The 27,203-nt window shown below is 42.5% G+C and overlaps 1 protein-coding gene across 1 annotated transcript; it reads right to left on the bottom strand.

Annotated features, from left to right (window-relative positions):
- Positions 1-231: 231 nt before the first annotated feature.
- On the bottom strand, positions 232-26,904 carry LOC102534817 (17-beta-hydroxysteroid dehydrogenase type 6). Its single transcript, XM_072973875.1, is given in 8 exon segments — positions 232-287; positions 290-448; positions 2,781-2,944; positions 6,123-6,381; positions 10,322-10,653; positions 25,722-25,774; positions 26,489-26,748; positions 26,835-26,904. Coding segments are annotated over 8 exon segments (1,353 nt in total).
- Positions 26,905-27,203: the final 299 nt, after the last annotated feature.

Raw genomic sequence — 27,203 nt, forward strand, 5'->3', positions numbered from 1 at the left:
AATACTGTCATCAAAAAATGTTTAAAATAGTAAAGATTCATCACCTAAAGGAATAAACTTTGGATATAAATATAAACATGCTGGTTCTCTGATGATGCCAGATAAATGAGTTTAGGCAATAAAGCTTATTGTTGCCAAAAGTATAGATTATAAATAAAGATTACCGGAACACTAACAATCAATTTCAGATTTTTGCCTTCGTCATTTCAAGAGCCACCAAGCCAGTTTTCTTTAGACTGCCTGGGCTGGTTTGGGCCAGGGTCTAGTCAATATATAGTCTGCCAGGATGTAGGTAAATAAGATAGAGGGATGAAGCAAAATTGAGCATCCCAGCCTGCTGAATATCAAGTGCGGGGATGCACAGATGTCAGAGCGTGTTTCATGCAGTCTGTGACCAGGCTCATGTTCGGGCTAATTTGCGACAGCCCTTTTCTTGTGGTTTCAAAATCTGTATACAAAAAGATAAATTGCAGTCAGCAATTTTATTCCTTGTATTTTAAGATCCTATTGCACTCAGCCACAGAAGTCTAACTATATGTAATTTCCACAAGCATTAGGCCGATCAGACCCATACTTCCCAATATAACAGTCACTAGCCACATGGAGGTGTTAAGCACTTAAAATACAACTAGTATGACTGAAAATTGAACTTTTAAATTTTAATTAATTTTAATTTTAAAACTCAATTCTGTTATTGGAAAACTTTTAAGTATCTTTGGAACAATATAGGTATGTTAATCTACTTTTTCAATTGGAAATTTTTTAACGTCTCCATTGAGACATAATTCATACATCATAAAAATCATCCATTTAAAGTGTACAAATCAATGACTTTAAGTATAATCCGAGTTTTGCAGCCATCACCACAAACTAGAGAACATTTTCATCATCCCAAAAGGAAACCCTGTACCCATGAATAGTCACTCCCATTTCCGGCCAACCCACCCAGCCCTAGGCAACCACTAATCTATTTTCTGTCTCTATGGATTGCCTTTTATGGACATTTCATAGAAATAGAATCATACATTGTGGTCTTTTGTGACTGGCTTCTTTCACAGAGCAAACTGTTCTCAAGGTTCATCCATGTTGCAGCGTATATCAGTACTTCACTTCTTTTTATTGCCGAGTAATATTCCATTGTACGGCTATACCACACTTTGTTCACCCATTCAACATTTAATGAACATTTAAGCTGTTTCCACTTTGGGGCTATTATGAAATAATGCTGCTGGCAACTACAAATTTTATTCATCTAAATATAGATGAAGTATGTCCTGGGAAAGTTTAGCATCCAAGTTGAGGTGTGCTGTAAGTGTAAAACACATACCAATTTTCAAAGACCTAAGGGAAAAAATACGTTAAATATCTTATTAATAAATTTTATGTTGATAATAAATGAAGAAATGGCAGTATTTGAGGGTATATTGGTTTTAAATGAAATATATTATTACAATTAATTTTACCTGTTTCTTTTCCTCTTTTTAAAAGTAGCTATTAGAAAATTTATTATATATATAGCTCTTAGATATCTATTGGACAGCACTGACCTACTGACCTAGACTATTCTGATCCATGGACAAATAAATGAATAATGTCAACTCCTTTTAAATCATGAAATAAATACATCCCTCCTCTTACATATAGTCACTTCTTAGTAAATTCTATTTTGCTTTGATTTCTGTTGTAAACTATATGTACCCATAAGGGGAAACAAATTCCCTCTTAGTTTAAAACTTTAGATGGGGAGGAGCTTAGAACAATGACTGGCCTCCTGGCATGGTAGGAACCATAGTTCCCTAGCTTGAGTTCTGAGAAGCTCGCACAGTTTTTTGTCAGACTTTCCTTGATCCAATTTCCCTCCCCCTGTTGGTGGTGACCCTCTTAGGCCTGATGAACCCAGAAGACAGGGTTGTAGGTCGGAAATCTTCTGTCTGCGCATTGCTCTTCACCTTTCCTCTGTACTAAGACATCGTCCAAGGCCAGGGACAGGGCTACTGCTACCCACCCCACGGCCTTTTTGTGAAATGGAAAGGAGAGCTGCTCCCTTTGGCCTTGGCAAGCTGCTGACTTCTTTGTGTGGGAAAAAAAGCATCCCTTCCCCCAGGAAGGTGCCCCACACCGGTGTGCATGACTTACTTCTACTAGGAAGATTGCCTTCCATCCACCCCCAAAACTGCCTCCTCCTCCAGGTCATCAGAATGATATTCTTACACAAAATTGAACCATCTCACTCTTACAAGCCTGCTTTGGCCTGCACATGAGGTCCAGCCTCTGGGAATGGTCAACAGGGCCCTGCAAATCTGGTCCTCACTCACTCACCTCTGCCCACCTACATACACCCTGCGCCCCCTCACAATGAAACATGGAGTTTGTGGCCAGGCCCTGTTACCAAAAGGGTATGTGACATTGAAGGCTGCACTTTAGCTGAGCAGGCCTCCCGCACCAGCCTGGCAAAACAATGAAGAGGCACGTCCCTCTCAAGACCCAGAGACTCCATGCCTCTAACCGTGTAATACCTCCCTGTGCTAGGCGGCCAGGCCCACAGGTGACCAGGCAGGGCAGGCCCTGGCCCTAGGCTGCCTGTATAGTCTCTTCCCCAGCCGCAGCAGCCATCACCAAGTCAGCCGTGAGGGCAGTGGGACATTTCTGAGCCCCTCCTATCTTGGGAAGGCTCTGTTTAAGGAGCTTTATTCTCAGAGGATCTGCCAATCAATCCACACCAACCCTCTTTGCCCTTCTCATGCGAGGCTTTCCATGATCCCCTCAAAAGAAAAACTCACAGGGATCAAAAAACTTCTGTCCATAGGTCTCCTTGATATGAGGAGGGACTTCTTTCCAGACTTGCTTCATTGTCTCTGAGGCCTTCTGCAGATCTGTCATTTCTGTTCTGAAGTAGCCAGGTTCAACTATGCTGACTTTCACCCCAAAATGCTGAAGCTCACGCCTAGGGAAAAACCCTCAAGTTAATGCCTCTGATTGGAAGATACCATAATTTCAATGTTCTCAGGGAGGAAACAAAACAAAACATAGTTATGAAAAACACATTTACCGAGTATTTTAAGGAGAGGAAAAAAAGAAATTTTAAACATCCCTAGATGCAACAGCCGGGACATGATTATACAAACTACCAGAACCATTCAGCAGTTCTCACCACATCCACTCTTCTGAGTTATTAAGTACCTACCATGTGCTAGACACTGCAAACATGAAGAATATGAGGAATAATAATGAAAATCAGCATTTTTATGGTATCTACTGTGCTACATGCTCAATCTCAGTAAATTAAGACTCTGCTCCCCACCTCAGAAAGCTCACAGTGAGTGAGTACGTCTAACAAGTAAGCAAATAGTTGCAATACAATTCAAAAGAAGTCTAAAGGAGAGGTATTCAGAGGGCTACATAAGTAGAGCGGGGGATGCAGACTTTCTGAGGGAGTCAGAATAGGCTTCAGTGAAGAGAAAATGTTGCAGTTGAGCCTTGAAGAATAAGGAAGGACTTTCCCCAGGAAGAAAGAGGAGGAGTGGAATATCAGGCAATGGAAACTGCACACACAGAAGCAGGGGGCTGTGAAAAATTACAGTGTGTTCAAAGACTGCAAGAGACCATTAATGGAATAGGATGTGGGCCTTAAAATTACAAGTCATTGGTCATTCCGGAATATTCAAGGCAGTTCAAAAAACAGTTCCAAAAATACTTATCAGAGGTTGTGCATGTCCCAGGCACTGTGCTAAGTGCCTCTTTTGCCAAGTGAAGTAAGATGATCTTGTGCACCATGTTAGACGCATACTGTAGGCACTCCAGGGAAAGTGATGAGGCTCCCTAAACTAGAATTTCAAGCAGCCTTGCTAGGGAAGATGAGCCCAAGCTGATGTCAAAGAGAAATGTTTGGAATAATGGTCCGTAAGAATGTAAAACACAAAGCATCGTGACCCTCTAAAGCAATGAATGGTTCTCAGAGTGTAGACTCAGGACAACAGTATTAGCATCTGGGGGCTTGTTAGAGATGCACATTATTGGGCCCCAGTCCAAATCGGAAACGCTCCAGATGAGAACCAACAGTCTGTTTGAACAAGCCCTCCAGGTGGCTGTGAGGCGTGCCAAAAGTAAAAAACCCCCGTTCCAAAGGAAAGTCCTCCCTCACTGAACCAAAACATAAAACCCTCCAATTTAGAGCTTCAGAAAATGATTCTCCAGGTGCTTGAGTGTGCTGGGGAAGGGGAGGGGCTGTGCAAGCCAGGGGCGCTTCTGCCCTCTACATTCCCTTCCCCTTGCAGCTTGCTCACAGATTCCCAGCACATCACAACATCTCCATCCCCTGTCAAACTCCAACTCAGATGTGGGACAAAACTTCCTGTTCCTGTTGATCCCTAGCACAATTAAGGCAAATTGGAACTTTGTAAAGGAATTAGTGATTTGAATGCTGGAAGAACATATCTTTGCTCTTGGTCTGGGAATGAGTCAAGGAGTCCAAGAGTCGTGAGTGGTGGTAAGTCAGCAGGGAGAAGCCCCATGGAGGCAGACAGGATGTCGGGCAGACAGGGAGCCAGGCAAGGTGCCTCCCACATAGTAACAACTTATGCAGTGTCCTCGGTTATTTCTTCCTAAGCAGATAATTTACTTTGCACGTTGTAATTGATACATACCAGTCATGGTATGTGGTAGTAAATAATGGCTCCCAAAGATATCAGGTCGTAATACCTGGAACCTGTAAATATTTGTTACTGTAGGTGGCAAAGACTTTGCAGGTGTGACTGAGTTAAGGATCCTGAGATAGGGAGATTGTGCTAGATTACCTGGGCATGCCTTGAATGCAATCACAACTATCTTTACAAGAGAAGCAGAGGTAGATTTGAAGGCCAGCAGAGGAAGAGAAGACAATATGATCACGGAGGCAGAGATTAGAGTGATTTTCCACAAGCCAAGGAATGCTGGCGGCCACCAGAAGCTGGAAGAGGCAAGTAATGAATTCTCTCCTAGAGCCTTCAGAAGGAACATGGCCCTGACAACAACTGACATTGGCCCAATGATACTGATTTCAGACTTCTAGCCTCCAGAGCTGCGAGAGAATAAATATGTGGTGTTTTAAGACATCATACACCAGACATAAATTACTTCTGGTAATTTACTGTGGCAGCCATAGGAAGCTTATACGTGGTGCCTGTAATATTTACAGCTCATTTCCAAATGGAATTGCCCTAAGGTCAGCCTCTGCTAAAGGGGAGTTTGTGCAGCACCCTAATGTCTACAGCTGACTAGACTGGGAAGGGTGCTTGATGGGAGGGGTGCCCCTCCCAGGCCTGGACAGTGATTAATTACAGTGTTATTACCTATATGGCTGTGACAAATTACTGAACCTCTGTGCCTCGGTTTCCCTAGACATACAATAAGGATAAAAATAATTCCCTCCTCACTGGGTTGCTATGAAAATTAAATGATTTAATAGATGTAAAGTACTCACAACAGTGCCTGACACATAGTAAGTGCAAAATATATCACATGATGTGGTGTCACCTGGCATACACAAAAAAATGAACTCAGATAATAGGATTCTCTCTCTCAGAAACTGAATATAAAGGGAAATAAAAAAAAAAAGCAGCTGATAGCCATGAAGCTGAAATGATGTATTAAAAAAATCCAGGAGGTAGAGGCAGGGCCATTAAGGGTTGTGGCAAACTGAAGTTACAAGAAAGAAAAGAAGCTGTTAGATAAAGAAAAGATACAAAAAGTAAAGCAAAGGAATAAGTTAGTTGGAAGCAGATAAGCACCAGAAAGAGTCGTCATGAAGAAACAAAGACAAGTGGAGGGAAGAAGACAGTCATCCTCTCTTCAGAAATGAAATTGTATCAAGGGTAAATCTTGAACTAAAGTGTGATTTGGTGACAGGAGACAAAGACCGGGGACAAAACACAGGTCTGCCAAGTCCTGATTGTGGCAGGTGAACGTTGATAAAGATACTAAAATCTGAGGCTCAGTTTCGTATATAAAATAGACCAGTAACAATATCTACAGATCGGATTTTGAGGGTGATGAAATAAGATAACGTAGGTGAAAGTGACGAGCATGGTATCGGAGACATGTTTAAGTGCTCCGTAGTTGCTTCTGTTTTAACTTAAGAGTGTTACCTCAGGACATCTGAAAAGGCTTCCACTCCATATTTGGAGCAACAGTAGACTGTTCCAAAGAAAGCAAGTCTTCCCAGAATGCTGGAGACATTGACGATCCTCCCTTGCGCTCTCTTCACCAAGGGAAGCATGCTCAAGGTCACCTCTATCAAACCAATGAGGTTGACTTGGAGGGTACTCATGTAGGCATCAATCTTCAGCCAGTCAGTGTAGCCAAATGGGTGAAAAATGCCTGCATTGTTGACCAGACCCCAAAGTCCTAAGACAACAAAGGCAAAGCAGGAGTTTAGTTTCAGACAAAAATGAGAGACTTCTACCTTGATCAATCTTCCTGCTGAAAACAACTAAAAAATGCTAGACAAAAATATATTTTTCAATCTTTTTAAACACATCTATCAGTAAGAAAGTATAGAAAGGTCAGGCTAAAAACTAAAAGAAGGCAGGAATCCAGGGAGGTAAACAGAACACTGATGCTAGCTTTTTGGTTCAAGGAAATTTGCAAACCAGTGTGAAATTGAAGTTCAGTACTTATAGCCTCAAAAAACATACACATAAAGAAGGTATGAAGTCCAGGGCCCACCTAAGGTAGGGAATCTAATAAAAGACACTTCATTAAACTGGGATGCTAACTGGCTACACTATCACTTTAAGGGTGAGATAGAAAGTCCTTCCAAAGGACTGAAAGTATAACTGCCTGTCTTGAACTCTGGGAGAATTGGCCCTGAGGAATCATAACCACAAGTCATCCCTCGTAAGAGTCTGCAGCTGAATTCACACTATCTGAGTGGCCAAAAGAACAAAAAATAAAAAACTTCAAGCTAAGAATTAAGTTTAAGGTGGCCAAGTGCCCCCTGGCACCTGATGGAAGCAAATGTAGATCCTCTCTGAAGGAATCTTTACGTCAGGCCTTAAAGAATCACCAAGAGAGAGTTACTAAGAAAAACAGGAGTTCACTGTCATCAGTCACTACATACACACAGTAACAAAGCATCATAGGCAAAAAAAGAGCAGAAACCATAGGCAGCAGAGAAAGGCTCACAAGGACTTTAGATACCAAAATTTATAAGACACATAAAGTAAAATATGTGTGCTAAGTGTGAGTTTTAAATAAAAGGGCTTGAAAAATTAATCCAGACAAGATACTATCAAATTGATCAAGAAGATTTAGAATGAACCAAATAGAAGTTCTAGAAATAAAAGGTATAATATCTGACAGTGGACAGATTTAATAGCAGACAGAAAGAGCAGAAAAGAGAAAATGGTAAGCTGCAACACAGAAAAAAGGAGACACTTAGAATACAGTGCAAAGAAAAAAAGAGATGGAAAAGAGTGAAAGAAAAGAGACACAAGAGCAAATTAAAAACAGCTAACACGTATCTAATCAGATTCAGGAAGAAAAGAGGGAAAACGGAATAAAGGCAATATCTGAAGTCACAACAGATGAGAATTTTCCTGACTCTGTAAAAGACACTAACCCATAGAGTCAAAAAGCCAAAGAAACCCCAAGCAGTATAAATAAAAAATTCACATCTAGACAGACTAAAACAAAGCCTTAGTAAGACCAAAGAAAGAGAATATCCTTAAATAGAAAGAAAAGACAGATTTACAAAAGGTGAAACAGGCTGACAGCTGACTTATCAATAGTAACAACAGAAAGCAGGGGACAGTGGAATGGGATCTCCAGTGGGCTGAGAAAATAACCGTAAACTTACAAATACTCATCTAGGAATGAAAGTAAAGACATTTTAAGAAATGTAAAAAACCAAAGAGGAAGGAGGAGGAGGAGAAGGAAAAGGAGGAGGAGAAAAGAAAAGGAAAGGAAAAGAAAGAGAAGTTTTACCCCTAACATATTCTAAATTCTAAAGAATATACTCAGTCAGGAGGAAAGTAATTTTAGTTGAAAGATTCTAGAAGGAATGATGAACAAAGAAAACGGTGAGTAGGGGATAAATCTAAACAAACATCATATATTGTAGGACCAAAAACAGAACTAAAATACATACTAGCAATAGCATATATGTCAGAGGAGGTGATTGAAGTTCAAAGTGTTCTGAAGGCCTTGGATTAGTCAGGAGAAAAAAGTAATACAATGACAATTGATAGAGTAAATACACAGTTAAAATTTCTAGAGGAACCACTAAATACATAGGAATAGAATATGTTACTTTCAATATAGTAATGGAAAAGGTAGAATAAAAATCCAATCAATTCAAAAGAGGGAAAAAAACAGAAAATGTGGGACAAATAAGCACAAAATAAGATGACAGAAATAAATTCAAACATACCGATCATTAAATAAGTGTAGATGAATGAAATGTTCTCGTCAAAAAGGCAAAAACTGTCCAGCTGAATTACTTTGTATATCTAGCTGTATGCTATTTACAAAAGACTCATATAAAATATGGAGATATAAAAAGTTTGAAAGTGTAAAGTCAGAAAAAGGCTCTGAGGCAACAATCTTTGTCACTGAAGGGATGGTAGCATACTCCCCTGAGAGAAGGGCCAAGGAGAAAAGCAGGTGTGGTGAAGAGAAGATAAAAAGACAGAGAGAGTCCTCCTTTACATTTTATGAATTTGAGGTTCCAGCAGAATTTGCAGATGAGAAAGCCAGCAAGTGGTTAGGAATTCAGGTGTGAAGAACAAGAAATAACATAGAAATCAAGATCATAAAGGTAATGGATAAAACTGTAGGTAGGTGGGGTCCATTCAGCATTGGTTGAGCCCGTAACATGTACCAGGCAAGATGTCAGAAACTGGAGTTACAGTAATGGGTAAGAGAGGTCTGTGTCCTCAGGGAGCACACGCTCTAACTGATGGGAAAATAATGACAACAACAACACTGTAGAAATATACTGCTCCGAACAGCACAGCACAGAGGCTGTGACTACCCGTAACTCCTGGTTCTGCCTGGGGGAGTCAAGAATGTCCTCAGGTAGGAGTAATAGTTTAAAGTCAATTTTCAACTTTAAAGTACATTTAAAAAAAATTAAACATTCTGCAACCCAAGCAAAACAATTTTATTGCCAGTTTGCAACTCCTAGGATAAATAGACATTGAGGAGGTCCAATTAATAAGATCTATTAAATTATAAAACAAGAGGGAGGAACAAGAAAGAGGTTAAAGAGGATTTGGATAATATCCAAAGAAAATGCAACTTAGAAAAAAAGATTGCTCATAATTGCCAAAAATTGAAAACAACCAAGGTATCCTTCAATATGTGAATGAAGAAATAAACTGTGGTAACTACAATAGAATATTATTGAGCAATAAAAAGAAATGAGCTGTTAAGCTACAGAAAGACATGGAGGGACCTTAAATGCATATTGTTAAATGAAAGAAGCCAGTCCAGAAGGCCATACCCAGCATGATTCCAACTATATGACATCTGGTGAAAAACAAAACTACAGAAACAGTAAAAAGCTGAGGAGTTCCCAGGTTTGGGGGAAGGTGGTGACGGAGGAAGAGATGACTAGATGGCTCACAGAGGATTTTTAGGGCAGTGAAATTATTCTACATTATGCTATTAATGGTAGATATGCAATAATTTCTATTTGGCAAAACCCATAGAACTGTGTAACACAGTGTGGATCCTAATGTAAATTACAGACTTCAGTTAATGATAATGCATCAGTATTGGGTCATCAAATATAATAAATGTGGCACGCCAATGCAAGACGTTAATAATAGGAGAAACTATAAGATGGGGGTTGTATATGGGAACTCCATACTTTCCAGTTTTTCTATAAACCTGTAACAGCTCTAAGAAATGAACTCTATTAATTAGAAAATAAAAACTTTTTTTTTTTTAAAAAGAAGAGGACCAAAGGCTGACTTTAGTGAATGTCTATATTTTAGATGGTAGCCAAGGGAAGAAGAATCAGTTTCTAAAGAACACCCTGAAAATTCTTCAAGCAAAGAATTGTGGTTGTAAACATTCTACTTGCAAGGGGGGATAACAGCATCAAATCCATTGGGTTCATTTTTCAACGTGAAATTGTTAAGAAAATGAAACACCACAAAAGATCAAGACTGCCTTTCAAATGACAAAGCCAGCATTTAAGCCCTGCTTTTGAAATTTTATATATATATAAAATATGTGATATATTACATATATATATATTATATATTTGATATATATATATATATAACTTTAACATCTTCATGCCTAAGTAATGAAAGAAGAAAATAATTCTCTCTACCTCTGTCCCCCACACGCTCTTTCACCCACTGGGTGGCCGCAGCGATGCTCTGTGTGTTGGTGACATCCAGGATCACCGTCTCCACCCTATCTGACGTCTGGCCCTTCAGCTTCTGGGCCCCCTTCTCGGTCAGACACGCAGCCAGCACCCTGAGTCCTCACAGGTCCAGCTGCCTGGCCAGCAGGTTCCCGAAGCCCGAGTCACAGCCCGTGATGAATACGTACTTGTCCCGGAGGTGGCTCACCACCTGTCTCTCCCGGTACCAGTGCAGGAGGTGGTACAGGCCCACCAGGGCCGCCGGGCACAGCCACGTGGTGAGAAGATCTCCTTCCCTTTCAAAAGAAAAAGAACAGTTTCATTTTATTCCTTCCTTTTTTCTCTAACCAGTATTGAGTATTTACTATGTGCCAGGCATTGCATGAGGAGCTGAGACTCTTTATTAACTAATATTTAGTCCAACCCTCTAGTCACAGTCCAGGGAGGGAGTCAGGGAAGTAACCAAATAAATGCACTGCCTTGTGTAGGTGCCAAATAGAAGTGTACACACAGTCTAATGAGGCTGCAGAAGAGGGCCAGTGACCCACCGCCTGCAGAATTAGATACAGCTCTGCAGAGGCGGGGATTTTGGAGCTACTTCCTACAAGATAGTTGAGTTTAAAAAGTGGACAAGGATGAAAGGACACTCCAGGCAGCAATAATGTGCATATGAGTGGAGTGGTGGGCAACATAAAACTTGCTGACACCGACATGCAGCTCAGCACGGTGAGGCAGAGAGCACACAGAGGAAGAAGTGGAAGGTAAGGTAGGGAAGAGTCGGGCCAGGAGGGGCCCGTGGGCTGCACTAAGGCATCAGGATGCTGTCTTGCAGGCCACGAGGGTGTGCTACTAGAAGGTATTAAATGCAGGAGTAAGATGGCCAGACTTAGCTTTAGAAAGCTCTGCCTCACAGTGGGAAAGGAGGAAAGATTAAACGGGTGTGGTGAAGGCAAAGAGATTAGTTAAGAGACCCACAATTTCGGTGAGAGATTGCAGCCAAAGTAGTTTATAAATATAGACCAATCAGTTGCATTGTTCAGAGATGAGTGCTGGGTGTCCAGAGATGCCTACCTGTCTGTATGTAGTTCTGGAGAAACATCTACCACTTTGGGGCAATCTACAGTTGTTGGCTGAACTAACACATGATTCGTAAAGTTATAGGTAGAGGTCAAAGGCGGGCTTGGGCCCACTAGGACATCATAAGGCCCACACAGTGCCTGCCTTAGCTTGGCTTTACGGCCTTCCCAGTGCTCTGGCCCTTGACTTCCCCCTTAGCCTTCTCTTTGACCACACTTCTTTTACACCCTACTCTTCAGTCATAACACACACCGACCAGTACCCTACACACTACAGGCTTTTCATGCCTTGGTACACAATTCTATGTACAGTTCCTTCTTTCCCAGCTCTCATCCCTTTGAGAAATAACATTCGTCTGTTCAGGCTCCACTGAGTCATCATTCTCATTCAGCAGACGTCAGTTCAGCAACTACTATGAGCCAGACACAATGTTAGGCACTGATATGTGACAGTGAACAAAACAAGGTTCCATTTTCACTGAACTCACAGTCTTAAGTGTAAAGACTGGCAAGAAAACAATGCGGTATACAGTCGTCCGTTGGTATCCACAGGGAACTGGTTCCAGGACCCTTCGCAGATACCAAAATCTGAGGATGTTCAAGTCCCTTGTGTAAAATGGCATAGCAGTTGCATTTAACTTATGCACATCCTCCCATATACTTTAAATCACCTCTAGATTACTTATAATACCTAATGCAATGTAAACGCTCTGTAGATAACTGCAAATACAATGTAAATGCTATGTAAGTAGTTGCTGGCCTGCAGCAAATTCAAGTTTTGCTTTTCTGGAATTTTTTCCTAGTATCTTTGATCCACAGTTGGTTGAGTCTGCAGGTGCAGAACCCGTGGATATGGACAGCTGACTGTAACTGAGGTAAGGGAAGGATGTTGCTGGAGCACTCAGGAGAGGCTTCCAAGCCAGTCTAGGGAGGTCTGAGAAGTTTCCTAGTGAGAAGTAAATATAACTTGGGATCTAAAGCACAATCAAATGGCAGTAAAGGCAGCTAACACTTGTGTAGCACTTGCCCTGTTCTGAGCATTTCACATATATTAACAGTGAATTCTCACAACAGCCCTGTAAGGCAGGTCCTGTCATATCCCTGTGTGTCAGTTCAGACGTCAAGACAGTCAAGGGCCTCACTGGGGGCAACATCTATAGAGAATAAAGGGGGAGAGTGCAGAAATAGATGGCAATACAGGCCTGACACCTCTGAAAGAAGAGAGAGAAGGCAGGGGGATTTAAGAGAAAGAAACTTAAACTGCAGCTCAGGCCCCAAACACTCTCAGCTAGGCTGATGGGGGTCCTTAAGCAAAGACTGCCTGGCAGAGTCCCACGCTATGCTGAACACTGGGCTGTAGGAGCTTTCAGTCCTGCCTCCAGACCTTCAGGGAGGGGAGAGGGGATGGAGATTGAGTTTAATCACTCATGGCCAATTATTTAAATCAGTTATGCCTATGTAATGAAGGCTCCATAGAAACCAAAAAGGATAGCATTCAGAGAGCTTCTGGTGAGCATGCGGAGATTCAGGGAAAGCCGTGTGCTCAGAGGGAGCGCAGAAGCTCTGCGCCCTTTCCCCCGGCCTTGCCCTGAGCATGTCTTTCACCTGACTGTTCCTGAGCTATATCCTTTTATAATAAACCAGTAATCTGGTAAGTAAAATGTTTCTGTGAGTTCTGTGAGCCACTCCAGCAAATGAATTGAACCCAAGGATGGGGTTGTCGGATTCCCCAACCTATAGTCAGTCTGTCAGAAGCACAAGTGATAATCTGTGTTTGCAACTGGCACCTGCAGGTGGGGGGGGGGCAGGTAACCTTACAGGACTGAGTTGAATTGTGGGACACCTGGCTGGCGTCGCAGAGAATGGCTTGTTGTAAGTGGGTCCAGAGCTGTTAAGGGTATAAGGGGAATAAAATTGGAAGAGCCAGTGAAGGGGAGAAAATAGTGGACAGAGGCATTTAATGCAGCCTCCTCCCTCCCCTTCTTTCCTTCCCCCACCTCCGCATCCCTGTTCTCTCCCCCTCCCCCCAGCTTTCAGCTCTCTCCATTCCAAGAGCTCTGTGTTCTCTAGCCAGCTACCTCTGTACTGCCTGATTGGCGTTCTTTGCTGCACTGTAGTCACAGACAGAGCTTGTCCTGCCTGTCTATGGACTAAATGGGCAGTTTCCCGATGCCAGTCACACATGAAAATCCACCCCCCACTGGGGAGGAGCTTGGACCGCACGGCCTCCCTGGGTGTTACTGTTAAACCATCACACAGCAAGAAGACTGGACTTGCAGAAGGGGCGTGCCAGGCCAGGCAGAGCCCCCAAACTGAGCCAAAGCTGAACATGAATCAGATATATATCCAATGATACCTTGGCTATTGCAAACATCTATAGCCCTTGACCTGACCATTTTCTGAGGTTCTGTCCTGTGTTTCTAAATTCCGTAAGTAATCTGCAGCCAGATACTCAATATATCCAAGATAGAATGTATTGTACTTTCTCCTAAAACTTTGCCCTCCAGTACTCCCAATTTCTATCTCTATTGCTTTTTCAGTTTTCAGGCTCTGACACTTCCTCCCCGTTGCCCCGTGCATTACCTCAGGAGATGAGGCTGCAGAATCTCGCTCTGCAGTAGCTCTGGAGCGCCTGCTGCTCCTCTTCTTTCCTGTGGCCACGTCCAGTGTTCAGGTCTTCAGCATTCGATGCCCCTTGCTTGGCCAATCCTAGCAGCCTTCTCGCTATCCCCACAGCATCAGTCCCTTCCCCTCTCAGCCACACGGTGCTGTGTGATTAATTTTCCTGAAGCACAGTTCTGTTGATGTCTGTACCTGAAAATCATTTCACCTACTCAGTAAAATCTAAGTCATCTGAATCCATGACTGGGCCTCAGCGTTGTCTCCCGCTGCTCCCACTCACACAGCCTGTGTTCCATGCACACCGAGGAGATTGCTGCTCTCCATTTATCTGTGTGCTGCTCTTTTCGTGCTCCAGATCTGTGCTCTCACTATTCCTTTGCCTGTAATGCCCTTCTTGCTCATCTACACACGTCACATACTACCGATCCTGCAAAGCTCAGCAAATCACAGTTCCTCCATATAAAGCCTTCTCTGAATTATCAGCAGTAGATCTGCTCTCCCATAACAATATACTCAAACCGCTCCCGTGTAAGTCATCACTCCAACTGGGCTGGTACCCCTGGGGCAGTTCTGTGACTGATTCATCTTTGCAACGGACAAAGTACCTACTTCGGGGCTTTGGTCCAGCATATAACTAAATTGGATGATTACCACTGAATATGTGTTAGTAACACATATTCAACACATAAGGCTACTTTGCCCAATTGATGGACTATAGTTAAATGTCACTACTTTTTGGGGGGGAGCAATTAGGTTTATTTATTTATTTTTAATGGAAGCACTGGGGATTGAATCCACGACCTCGTGCGTGCTGCGCATGTGTTCCACCACTTGAGCTATACCCTCCCCCCATATGTCACTCTTACGCCCTGCATTCTTTTTCTTTTTCTTTTCTTTAAACATTTTTTATTGATTTATAATCATTTTACAGTGTTGTGTCAAATTCCAGTGTTCAGCACAATTTTTCAGTCATACATGGACATATGCACACTCATTATCACATTTTTCCTCTGTGATTCCCTGTATTTTTCTTTTTCTTGAAAGTAGCAACTACAATATAATACATAGTAAGTGTTTTTACAGATCTTTTCCTTTTCTATAGATGTTTAGAAAGTGTCTAACTTCACAAAGACACACAGAAGCAAGTATAAGCTAAGACTGTGCTTATTCAACCTGACCATTCCGCTGGTACCTGGGGACAAAAGCCTTTGACTAGTTTTTAGCATCTCCATCTTCCTCATCCTTCATATTCAGGCACATTCCAAACCCTGCAGATTCATTAATATTCTGTCTCACATCTCTGCCCTTCCTTATGTTCTACCTTGGTTTTTACCTTCACTCTGCTCTCCTGGCCTAAAGCCTCCTACATGGTCCCCTCACCTCCCACTCATTCTGCACACCACTGCTAGATTAATGTTTCTCGGGCCCAGTCTTAGTCAGGCCATTCCCTCCAGCAGTCCCCACTGTCCACCAAACAAAGGGCAAACTGACCAGGTGACTCTAGGCCCTCCACCTGCAGTCCACTCACAAATGTCCGCTTGCAGTCAAGTTGGGAAACTTGCCATTTCTCACACCTGCCAGCACATTTCGACTTTTGGAGCTTTGCTCTTGCTATTTCCTCTGCTTGTTCACTGAAACAAATATTTATCAAGTACCAACCATGAACCAAGTCCTGGGTGAGTGCTGCAAGTACAAAGAGAAGTAGAACCCAGTGCCTACAGTTAAGGAGCTCACAGAACTAATGGGGGATATACAAATAGAATTTGACACAACATTCCAAAATGACTACAACTCAGTAAAAAATGTTTTTAAAAAAGGTAAAATGCCTTATTTCTTCTGTACAGCACAAGGAACTATTTACAATATCTTGTAATAACCTTTAATGAAAAAGAATATGAAAACAAATATATGTATGAATATGCATGACCAGGACATTGTGCTGAACACTAGAAATTGATACATTGTAACAGACTATACTTCAATAAAAAATAACAATAATTTAAAAAAAAGAGAAATTATTTTTAAAATGTGGAAGGGCGGAGGGTATAGTGGTAGAGTGCGTGCCTAGCATGCATGAGGTCCTGTATTAAATCCCTAGTACCTCCATTTAAATAAATAAAATAAATAAAATAAATGTAATTACCTCCCCCCCAAAATAAAAAACAAAAAAATTTTTTTAATGTGGAAAGGACAACAAGAGAAGGTGCTTATTTTTGCCTAAGGTGTCATGGAAGAGGTCGCATTAGAGGTGAACAGAAGTTCAGCAGCCTGAACAGAGTGAAGGGGAGCACAGCCCAGGCAGCAGGAGCAGGATGAGAGATGGCGCACAGGTTTATAAGGAAACATAGGACATGGAGTAGCAAGAGGCGATGCTAGAAAGACAGGTAAGGGCCTGATCAGGAAAGCCCTTGGATGGCATGCTGAAGAATGTGGACTGTGTCCTGCATTTTGTCATTCATGCATTCAGGGAACATTTGTGAGCACCCCCATGTGGTAGGCACTGTGTTACACTGCTGGTGGGAAGGTAAAGTGGTATAGTTGCTTTGGAACCTTACCAACATGCTCAGTTACAAAAGACCACATATTGTATGATTCAGCTTATATCAACTTTCTAAAATAGGCAAATCTATAGAGACAGAAAGTAGGTGACTGATTGCCTAGGGAAATCAGGGTTGGGGGAAATTAGGGAGGGTTACTGCTAAAGTGTAAGGAAATTCTTTTGGGGGTAACACAAATGTTCTAGAATTGATTGTGGCAAATGGTTACACAACTCTGTGAGTATGTTAAGATCTACCGAATTGTCTACTTTAAATGAGTGAATTGTATGTGTAAATTATATCTCAATAAAGCTTTTAAATAAAATAGATATAATAAATGTTAGAAGAGGGTGTGCACTTTGGACAAAAGAAAAAGAGCAGAGTAAGGGGGATCAGGAGAAGGCCTCAACAAGAAAGCCAAGAAAGCAACATCTGAGTAAAAATATGGAGGATGTCAAACAGCTCAGCATACAACAGGTATGAGAAGAAGGGAAGAATTTGAAATATACAAAAAGCTGATGCCCTCACACTCAGTGATTAGATGAGGGAGTCCTAGAGTAATTCCCAGTTTCAAATCCCTGAGATACAGGATGGTTCAGTATACATTCTTATGTATCAATAAATGTGATGCAGCACATCAATAGAATGAAAGATTAAAATCATATGATCGTCTCAAAAGTTGCAGAAAAATCATTTGACAAAACTCAACACCCTTTCAGGATGAAAACTCCCAACAAATTGGGTACAGAAGGGTCAGATTTCAAAATAATAAAGCCATCTATACATTTGATACAATCCCTATCAAAATTCCAATGTCATTTTCCACCAAAATAGAAAAAACAATCCTAAAATCCTTATGGAACCACCCTGAACAACAATGCAATTCTGAGAAAGAAGAATAAGGCTGGAGGCATTGCACTTCCTGAATTTAAACTATACTACAAAGCTATCATAATCAAAGCAGTATGGTACTGGCATTAAAAACAGACACACAGACCAATGCACCAGAATCGAAAGCCCAGAAACAGACTGACACATAAGTGCTCAAAGCAATATTTGATAAAGGAGCCAAGAATACTCAATGGGTAAGAATAATCTTTTCAATAAATGTTGGAATGTTCACATGCAAAAGAAGGAAACTGGACCTTGTTTTCACCCCTCACAGAAATTAATTCAAACTGGATTAAAGACTTAAATGTAACAACTGAAACTGTAAAACTCCTGAAAGAAAGCATAGGGAAAAATTCCTTGACATTGGTCTTGGCAACAAATTTTTGGATATAATACTAAGAGCCAAAGCAAAAATAAGCTTCTGCACAACAAATGAAACAATCAACAAAATGAAAAGGCAACCTATAGAATGAGAAAAAATATTGAAAACCATGTATCTGATAAGGAGTCAATATCCAAAATATATAAGGAACTCATACAACTTAATAGCAAAAAAAAAAAACCTAATGAAATCCAATTAAAAATGGACAGAGGATCTGAACAGACATTTTTCCAAAGAAGACATATAAATGGCCAGCAGGTAGATGGAAAGATGCTCAACATCACTAGTCATAAGGGAAATGCAAGTCAAAACCACAATGAGATATCACTTTAGGCCTGTTAGAATGGCTGTTACCAAAAAGACAAGACATAATAAGTATTTGCAAGGATTGGGGGAAAAAATCCACCTGTGTCATCAGTCTCCAGGCAGAACAACTAGAACAACCTGAAAGCGGTTAGGAGAAAGAAAGGGAAAGGCTGGGAGGAGCTTCAGGGAAGTGGGTACTACTGAGGGCTGGGCTCTGCTTAGCAGGCATCTTCACTGAGCCACCTTCTTGGGCTGAAGGTGCTCAAATCCAAACATGTCTCTGTAGGTGTTACTCTTGTGCCTTTTCTTCACCAACAGGGAAGTCATTGGCCCATTCTGTCTTGGAGACTTCATCCTGGGACTGTCTAGAAGGAACTATCTAGGTCATCTGGCCATCCGCCAGCCTGAGATTCCCTTTCTGCTCTCCCCACTTAGCAGAGTGAGCGCTTCTCCAAGGGAAGATCATTGATTTTTGTGGATGGGGCAATGTAAGCATGGGGGAAAAGAAGGGAAAGGTAGGGGAAGAAGAAAGAAAAAAAAAGTGTGAGAAAGTAGAAGGTGTCCAGGAGCTCCAGAAGGAAGGACAGATGGCTTAATCTGCCTAAGCATCCACCAGGTTGTCCCTTCTTTGTCCCTCCCTCCCCATCGTCAGTCTCCAGATCCCATCCTCACCAGCCCCGGTCGTGGAGAGTGACAGGGCCCCAGGGTGGAAACAGGAAGGTTTGGGGCCCCATAAATTGTCCTCTCTGGATACCTTTGAACCTGCGGCAAACACAGGGTCCCAAGCCACTGGTGTGAATATTAGAAATGTCAGTACTGACTACTACCCATGACTGTTTTCTCCCCAACCAGGAAACCCAATAGAAACTAACCATGATACCATGTCATCTGTCCCTCTGCAGAGCAACTATAAAAACCTGGCACAGGTGTGGGGGGAAAAAGGGAAAACCAAGGGAAAATCCTAGGTAGACGGTCAATCCTTAGTGTGAGGCTCTCTGCTAACCTGGGCTTCCCCCTCCAGCCATTGTGCTTAACGTGTGCCAAAGACTCTCCCATCCGAACCTGGAGGTGTTGCAGGCTTCTATGATTTTCCTCTTCAGCAACAGTGCAGAATGTATTCCATTTGTCAGAATGCTTTTTTTCTTTTTGGAACCTGTTATGATACCAGTGAGACTACCTGCCTAGGTACCTGCCTACTCTGCCTTTTCTTCCTTTCCAAGACTCTCTCTGCATGAGTTCCTCTGCCCCCAACACCCTGTTCTTGTGATAACACAGAATCATGAAAATGGATTCTAAGGCCAGATTACCTGGGTTCAAATTCTGGCTTTACCATATACTAGTTGTGTGGCCTTAGGCGAGTGAATTAACCTCTCTGTCCCTGTATGCTCATCTTCAGCATAGGGAAAGGACACTTCCGTGATCTGGGGGGAGAGTTAGGTGAGTTAACACATGTAAAGCACTACATAATTGTTAGATATTAGTATTATTTTGGTGGTGGTGGTTTTATGATAGCCATTCTAGGTCTGTAATCCCTGAGCCCTACCTCTTCCTCCAGGCTTTAACAGAAGGAAAATTTCACCAAGGGAACTCACGCTATCTGGTGCATTCAGCCACCACTTTTTCCCCATATGTGTAACTGCAGGTATTGCAACATCCTTAATCATGTCTGTGTGCCTTTCATCACTGCACTGGTCTGTGCTAGCTCACCCTGATTTCTTCAGTTTCAAGCAGAGGACCTCTCTCTCTGTAATACAGTGGCAAAGTAAGGAATACTTTTTATTCCCTTCTTTTAAATCTTCAGACCTGGGCTTGTCTATAAGCTTCAGTCAGTCTAGTCACTGATCCTAAGAGTGAGTCTACAAACAGCAGATGGATTCATGGACTGATCAGCTGCGACATTCTTTGTTCTCACACTGGGCATACAAACTAGGTGTTACTTGTAAAACAAAGAATGTTGCCCACGGGCCAGTTCTACAGGGATCAAGTCATTAACCCCTGCAGTCGCTGGCCAACAGCACATCCTGAAAGGAATTCAGGAGGAAAATGGGATAAGGCATCTCTGCGCTTTGGGAAAAACAGACACCTTAGATAGTTAGAGATAGGGGAAAAAATTAATGAACCCATATCCTCGCATCTTCCCATACATAGAAGAGCACTAAAATCATTACCTGACATACCTGATCCTCATGACTAGTAATAACCTTTTACTGAGATGTATGCTTGACTCCACACACTCTCTAGCCAAAATCACATATGTACTGGCTTCTCCCCCTACCTCTTTGGAGCAGTTCCTCAGAGCTGCCTGAGAGGCTGCCTCCCAGGCTATAGCCCTCAGTAGGGTCTTGAATAAACTCAACTCACGGCTCTTACATTCCATGCTTTTCTTTCAGTTGACATATTTAAGCCAACAATCGTTTATCACAATTAGATGCCAGTATGCACCCACCATAATGTTTAAACTGAAAAAGGCTGACAGTGTCTGTTGTTGGCAAGGATATGGAACAAGAAACATTAGTACTGAAAGAGTGAGTTGATGCAATCAATTTGGGGGCAAAAATGGTCGGTCCTTATCCACCTTCTCTATACTCAGAGATTCCACTGTAGGTGTATAACCATCACAGATACGCACATGGGTACCATAAGATGTATTTGCGGCAGCATTGCTTGTAATCGCCAAAAGCTGGAAACAACCGAGACATGCACCAACAGTAGAATGGATAAGAAAGTTGAGATATGTTCATACAACGGATGCTACACAGTGACAGAAATGAACAAACTGCAGCTACACACGATTACACAAATGAATCTCACAAACAGACTACTGGATACAAAAGAACACATACTGTATGATTTCATCTACACAAAGCTTTAAAGAGACCAAACTAATCTGTGTTGCTACAAGTCAGACTGCTGGTTGCCTTTGGGGAGGAGGTAGGGTTAACCACTGAGGAAGGTATTAGTGGGTTGTCTGTGGTGCTGATAATGTTGTATTACTTGACAGATGTGGCTGTACAGAAGTGCTAACTTGGTTAGTTCATATTTAAATTTTACCAGTTGTCAACAAAAAATTCTTTTCCTGATTTTTTTTTTCCAAACCAGGTTCCCCCTTTGCTTCCCCACCAGATTGTATCAAACTTTGTATCACACACTAATGCTTTTGACTATGTCCACTTTGAGGGCTTCCAGTAAAAGCACGAGAGAATAATGAACAGCTGATTTGCATATATATACTTTTTTACACCTTAGAGGCACATAGCACTCATAAGCATTAAGATCAACATTCTAGATCTAACTCATTCTTTTTGATAGGTGCATATGACATAGCACATAAAAGGGCTTTAATTGGGATCCTGTGACACGATCAGGACTGAGGTCCCCATTTCATTGCTTTCTTGATGGCTGTTAACCAGGGACCACTCAGCAACTAGAGATGGTTCTCAAGTCCTAACCACGTGGCCCTCTCACAACAGAATAGCTTCTGCTTCAAAGCCAGTAGGAGGATTTCCCTTGCTTTTCCCTGAATCTCTGACTTCTTTTAAGAGGCTACGTAATTAGTTCAAGCCCACCTACCTTAATCTCATTTTTTATGAATGAAAAGTCAGTTGACCAATAAGGTTATCATGGAAGTGAAATCTTTCCATACTCACAGACCGGCCCACACTCAAGCAGAGGCATTTATACCAGGCACATTCATCAGGGCCTGGGAGTCTTGAGGCCATGTCAGAATTCTGCCGCTCCTCCCCACCCCTGCCCAGCCCCTAACAGGTAAAATACAGTCACCCCTTCCCAGCGTTCCCAAGGGTCTCATCCTAATACAGCATGAGCTTGAAGTCCAGAACCTCCTCTAAATCTAAATCTCATCAGCTCAAAGTCCAAAATCTCTTCTAAATCAGGTGAAGACGCGGCCCCTGATTATAATCCATTAACTCACCTTCCTCTGTGGACCAAACTGAAGAACCAACTTACCTGCTCCCAAAGCTGCGGTGGGCCAGGTGCAAGGACAGCTGTAGGCGTTCTAGTGCCCAGCACAGAGGAAGGAAGATGGGGGTCACGGTTCTCAACCCACAGCCGCCTTCCACAGTGGTGAGAGTGCCCCTCTCTTCCCTGAGTACAGTAGTTGGATTGGGGGTTGGATTTTTTTTTTTAAGAAAAAGTCCCCTCTGTGTTACCCTTAACTAAGAGGAAACCAATAGGTAAATGGAGTAGAAATCTATAAATAGATACAGATATAAATAGTAAATTTAATATACGATAAAGTTCACATTTCAAATCACTGGCACAACTAGTTTTCCTCCAAAAGAACCCCAACCTAGTCTTCCTGTGTTACTTGTGTAGAAATATACGTTTCAAATGTATTAAATTCACTAGATAATTAAAACACAAACATGGAGATTATTTAGATAATTTTGGGGTGAAGGAATATTTGCTTGGCAAAGTGAGAAACCTAGATGACAAAGAAAAAGACTGACAGACACGACCACAAACAAATGTACAAGTTTCTGTGTGACCAGCGATACCATAAAACATCAAAACACGGGTGAGAGACTGCCAGAAATACCCGTTCCACAGCGTGACAAAGGTTTAATTTCCGTATTTTACAAATACCACCTACAAATTGATAAAAAGATAACGGAAGAGAAAAGGGGCAAAGGCTAAAGAAAGCAGACATGGAAGAGACATCTAAAAATTCTGCAAAATTAAGAGAGAAACATCCAGTGGTAGTGGAAATAGGCACTTTCTGAACAAAGCTATTGGGAGTGTGAATTTCTTTATTTTTATTTGTATTTATTTTTCTAAATTGAAGTACAGTCAGTTACAATGTGTCAATTTCTGGGGTACAGCATCATGTCCCAGTCACACATATACATACATATATTCATTTTCATATTCTTTTTCATTAAAGATTATTACAAGATATTGAATATAGTTCCCTGTGATATTTGGAAGAAATTTGTTTTTTATCTATTTTTATATATAGTGGTTAACATTTGCAAAGGGAATGTGAATTTCTTAAACTTACGAAAAGTAATGCGGGATGTGGAAGATGGTCTACAAGCCTGCCAGCTTTGATTCCTCTCCTCCTTGTAAATGTTGTCAGGCCTTGAGCCTTGTTTTCACCAGGAACGTGGCAGAGAACACAGCACACCTGTTCCTGGCCTTGCCTTTAAAAGGACTGACAGATTCTATTTCTTCCTTACATGAAGCCAGCTTTTATGTAAGGGGTGTGACTATCCCGAGACGCATCCCAAGCCACCCCCGTGGAGAGAGGAGCCTTGTGCAGGGGCACCAAGGCACCAGACACGTGAGTGAAGCTTCTTGGATCATCCGGGTGGCACGGTTGCCAGCAGAGGAAGTCAGGTGACTGACCCCCACTGGAGCCTCGTGGAGCCACCTAGCAGAACCCTGCTTGATTTCCTGGCCTCAAAATTGTGAGAAATCACAAAGCATTGTTGTTTTAGGCCACTAAGTTTTAGGGTAGTTTGTCACACAGAAACATATAACAAAGCGCAGGAGCACCTGTTAAAATAAAATAAAAAAAAACTTTTTGACCCAGCAAACCCACTTTTAGGAATCTATCCTTCAGAAATAACAACATGATTGGAAACCACCTCCAAGTCTATCGAGTGGAATATGGTTACATAGGTTTTGGTACACCCGTATCATGGAATATTTGATATCATTAATAAGAATTCATTGATCTCTGTGGAAATATTCATGATTTACTGTTAAACGAAAAAAACAGGTTGCAAAATAATATGTATATTATGATCACATTTTAAAAGATTAAAACTAATATCTATGCATACAAGCTCATTTATGTTTTTATGATCTTAGAGAAAAGTATACGCTATTTGCCTAAAATGGTTAACAGTGGCTTTCTGGGAGGAGTGAGCACAGGGTGAATTCTGGAGGTAGACTGTAGTCCTGAGAACCTTTATATGCTTGTGTTATTGGGTTGTTGCAAGGAAAAAAGCATTTTTTGTTGTTTGAAAGAAAAATCCAATAAACCATTTAAATAAAAAGAATCAAAGAAACCCAAACATATTCTTGTGAAAAGGAAAACATAGGTATAGAAATACCTAAACCAGAAAGAAAAATAATCAGGTCATCCTCTTAACTCAGATTATGAAACCAAGTCCCCCTAAAACCGAGTTCCCTTACGAAGTTTACGATTCATCTCTTTAGCTAAAGCTTTATCTCCTTTCTTGTCCCCTCTGACCTCAATTCTGTGGTCAGAATCAGAGTCAGATGACTACAACTGTTGTCAGTTGTACTGTTAGGTACTAAAATTGCCGTTATAGATGTGTCATCAGTAATGTACAAACTCAGGTTATTTCTTCAGGGCAAGATGATCTCATAGACCCTCCAGTCATGGACCATCTGGCTGGAGAATCATAAACCAGAGACATCCTGACTCCCGAAAACATGATTAAGAAATGTCACAAGAAGATGTTTAACCCCAGCCTGTTCTTACCCTTTAAAAAAAAAACCAAACCCTAACTTGAAGACCCCGGGGAAGTGGATCTGAGGCTTATAACTCCCACCCCTTTGCTTGGAGCCCTGCAATAAGCCTTACTTTGCTGCAGGCTCCTGCTGTCAGAGTTTGGCTTTCTTGTGTCTCGGGCACAGGATCCCTTTGCTCTGTTACAGTTAGACTAACCTGCTTTATTCACTTAACAATAATACATCAAGGGCACCTTTCTGTGTCAATAAAAATCCTTCCCAACAACCCCTGTTAATGTTTTTGGGATACTCCATTGTTTGCTATATTGTAAAGTATTCAGTCAATTTCTTATTCTTAGACAGTTACATTACCTTCAGTTTTTCTGGTTATAAACCACAATGGTTACCCTGTATATACATCTTTACCCACTTGTCTTAGAAGTGAAATTGCTGTCAAGGATGTGCATATTGCTAATATGCCTTCTGCAAAGACTACAGCAGTTTATGTTCCCATCAGCAGTTTATGGCAGGAGCCTAAAGAAGTATCTGACTAATCATTCTTCATGAAAGCAGCAAAAAAAGATTTACTTAGATGAGCAGTTGGCAACGTTTTCACGTTGCTTTGCTGTACAAAGGATGTGGGTAGAACTCCAGTTATTGTGCATTCAGACACCATAATTCCTACTGACACACTGGGGGTGGGAAGGGTCACAAGAGGTTAGCCTAAAAGTCAGAAAATGAAGAAAACAAGTCTTTTGCACCGAGACTGAGGAGAGGAGATACACCAAAGCCTGGTTGATGCCTGCTTGGTTGGATGACTTGCAGTGCCATCTTCTGGCAGAGAAGCCAAAAACGTTCAATTTCCACGCTAGCAATAAAATATTTCTTTTAAGGACGACTACAGCAAAGGCTGGCAGGAGAACCCAGAGAAGTCTTAGGTGTTGGTGTGTTGGGGAGGGGCACAAGGGGGAAGAGAGCGGACTTCTTTGAAGCAAAGATCTGATTCATTTACATCGAGGTCTCTGGCAAAACCTGCAGTGTCTCCACCAGGCTACATTCAGCACATACAACAGGTGTGACCTGGAGAGTAACTAAGGTGCATTCACCCACCACCCTCCTCCAGCTTCTCGCTGGGATTCTCCAGGATCTCGGGGTCACTCTAGGGGAGGCACTTTAGCCAGAGGGCTACTCAGGACGACACCGCACTTGATCCCTTATTACCGTAAAGTCTGTTTCTATCTTTCAGAGTTCTGCAGTGAAGACATATACATAGACCACCAAACCTTTCCATATACCGGCAAGGAATGCTCACAGCCATTGGATGTAAAGGCATAGAAAACCACATCATACCTTTAAAAAAAATTCAAGACAGAAATAGTTTCTTGTTTTAATCATCCAAAATATGCTAGGAAAAGGCTTGCTTTTCAAAGCAAACTAGTTTTTAAAATGTGGCATCCCTAAGTAACAGGTCTCAAAGATTGAAAAAAAAAAAGTCCGTTTTTCTGTGCATTATGTGCAGGGCAAATTTATCACATCCTCTACCCCAATTCACCTTGTATCAATGAGTTCTGGCCCCTGGGTCGGCCTCACTCCTGCAGCTTCAGACTGCAGGCTCCTTTTCTTCTCTGCTGCTCCCTGCAGCCTCCTGCACCTGCAGAGCCCCGCCCCCGCCCGGCCGCTCCTTCCCGGCCGCCCCCGCTCTGTGCAGGCTTCCGCGCGCTGACGTCACACGCCCGCGCCCGGGACGCCCTCTCTCTGCACTGGCTCCAGATTTGGGGCTCCTGCTGTGGAATGCGGAGTTGGGGTCTCCGCGCGCTTCCCCGCGTGTCCCGGGACACAGCGCCCCACGGCGTGGCGAGGCGGGGGCACGAGCCGGCAGGTAGCGCCCAGTCCTCGTGCACCAGCCCCGCTGGGCCGCCTGCCGCCGCCTCTGAGAAGTTGGGGGTGGCGCCCGGGCACTCCCCACGCTGTGTTGCCAGGGGCTCGGAAACTGGTTTGTTTCGTCGGGCGGCGCGGACCGGTCCCCCGGGGCGTTGGCGGGCGGTGCGGACCGCAGCCGGAGGGCCGGCCGGGGCTGCTGTCGGCGCGAGGACCGTGCGCCCCGGGTGGCGGACCTGGCTTCTTCAGGATGAGCTTCTCAGAGCGCGGGAGGGGCCCCCTGCCTCGCTGAGTCCGGGGGGAACGGCTTCCCGAAAGTGCTTCCCGACCGCCGCGGTTACGCGGCCGACGCCTTGGGTCGTTGAGGTGGGTGCGCCGGGAAGGCGGTGATGTGCCGAACAGTGAAGTCATTCAGCAAGTGCGGGGACCTTGCCTAGACTTCCTTACGTAGAGGTTGCTGGGGTCCTCACCTTAAGTGCACGCGTCTCATTAAATTAAAATGTTGGTTCTAAGGAATGGAATGTATTACTGAGCAGCCCTTGGACGTTCTTTAAAAAGCTGTAGCGATAATGAGATTGAAATAACATTACAAGTGTTACTGTTGATAAGAAGTTGTTTGCATTACTTATGCATTGTCTCCGATCTTAAATTGCATATACGTTTTATTTAGAAAGTGAATAGCAGGTAACTGGTTAGCTTGTAATCCTACA

The sequence above is a fragment of the Vicugna pacos genome, chromosome 12, assembly GCF_048564905.1.
Source record: "Vicugna pacos chromosome 12, VicPac4, whole genome shotgun sequence".
In the NCBI taxonomy this organism is placed as follows: Eukaryota; Metazoa; Chordata; class Mammalia; order Artiodactyla; family Camelidae; genus Vicugna; species Vicugna pacos.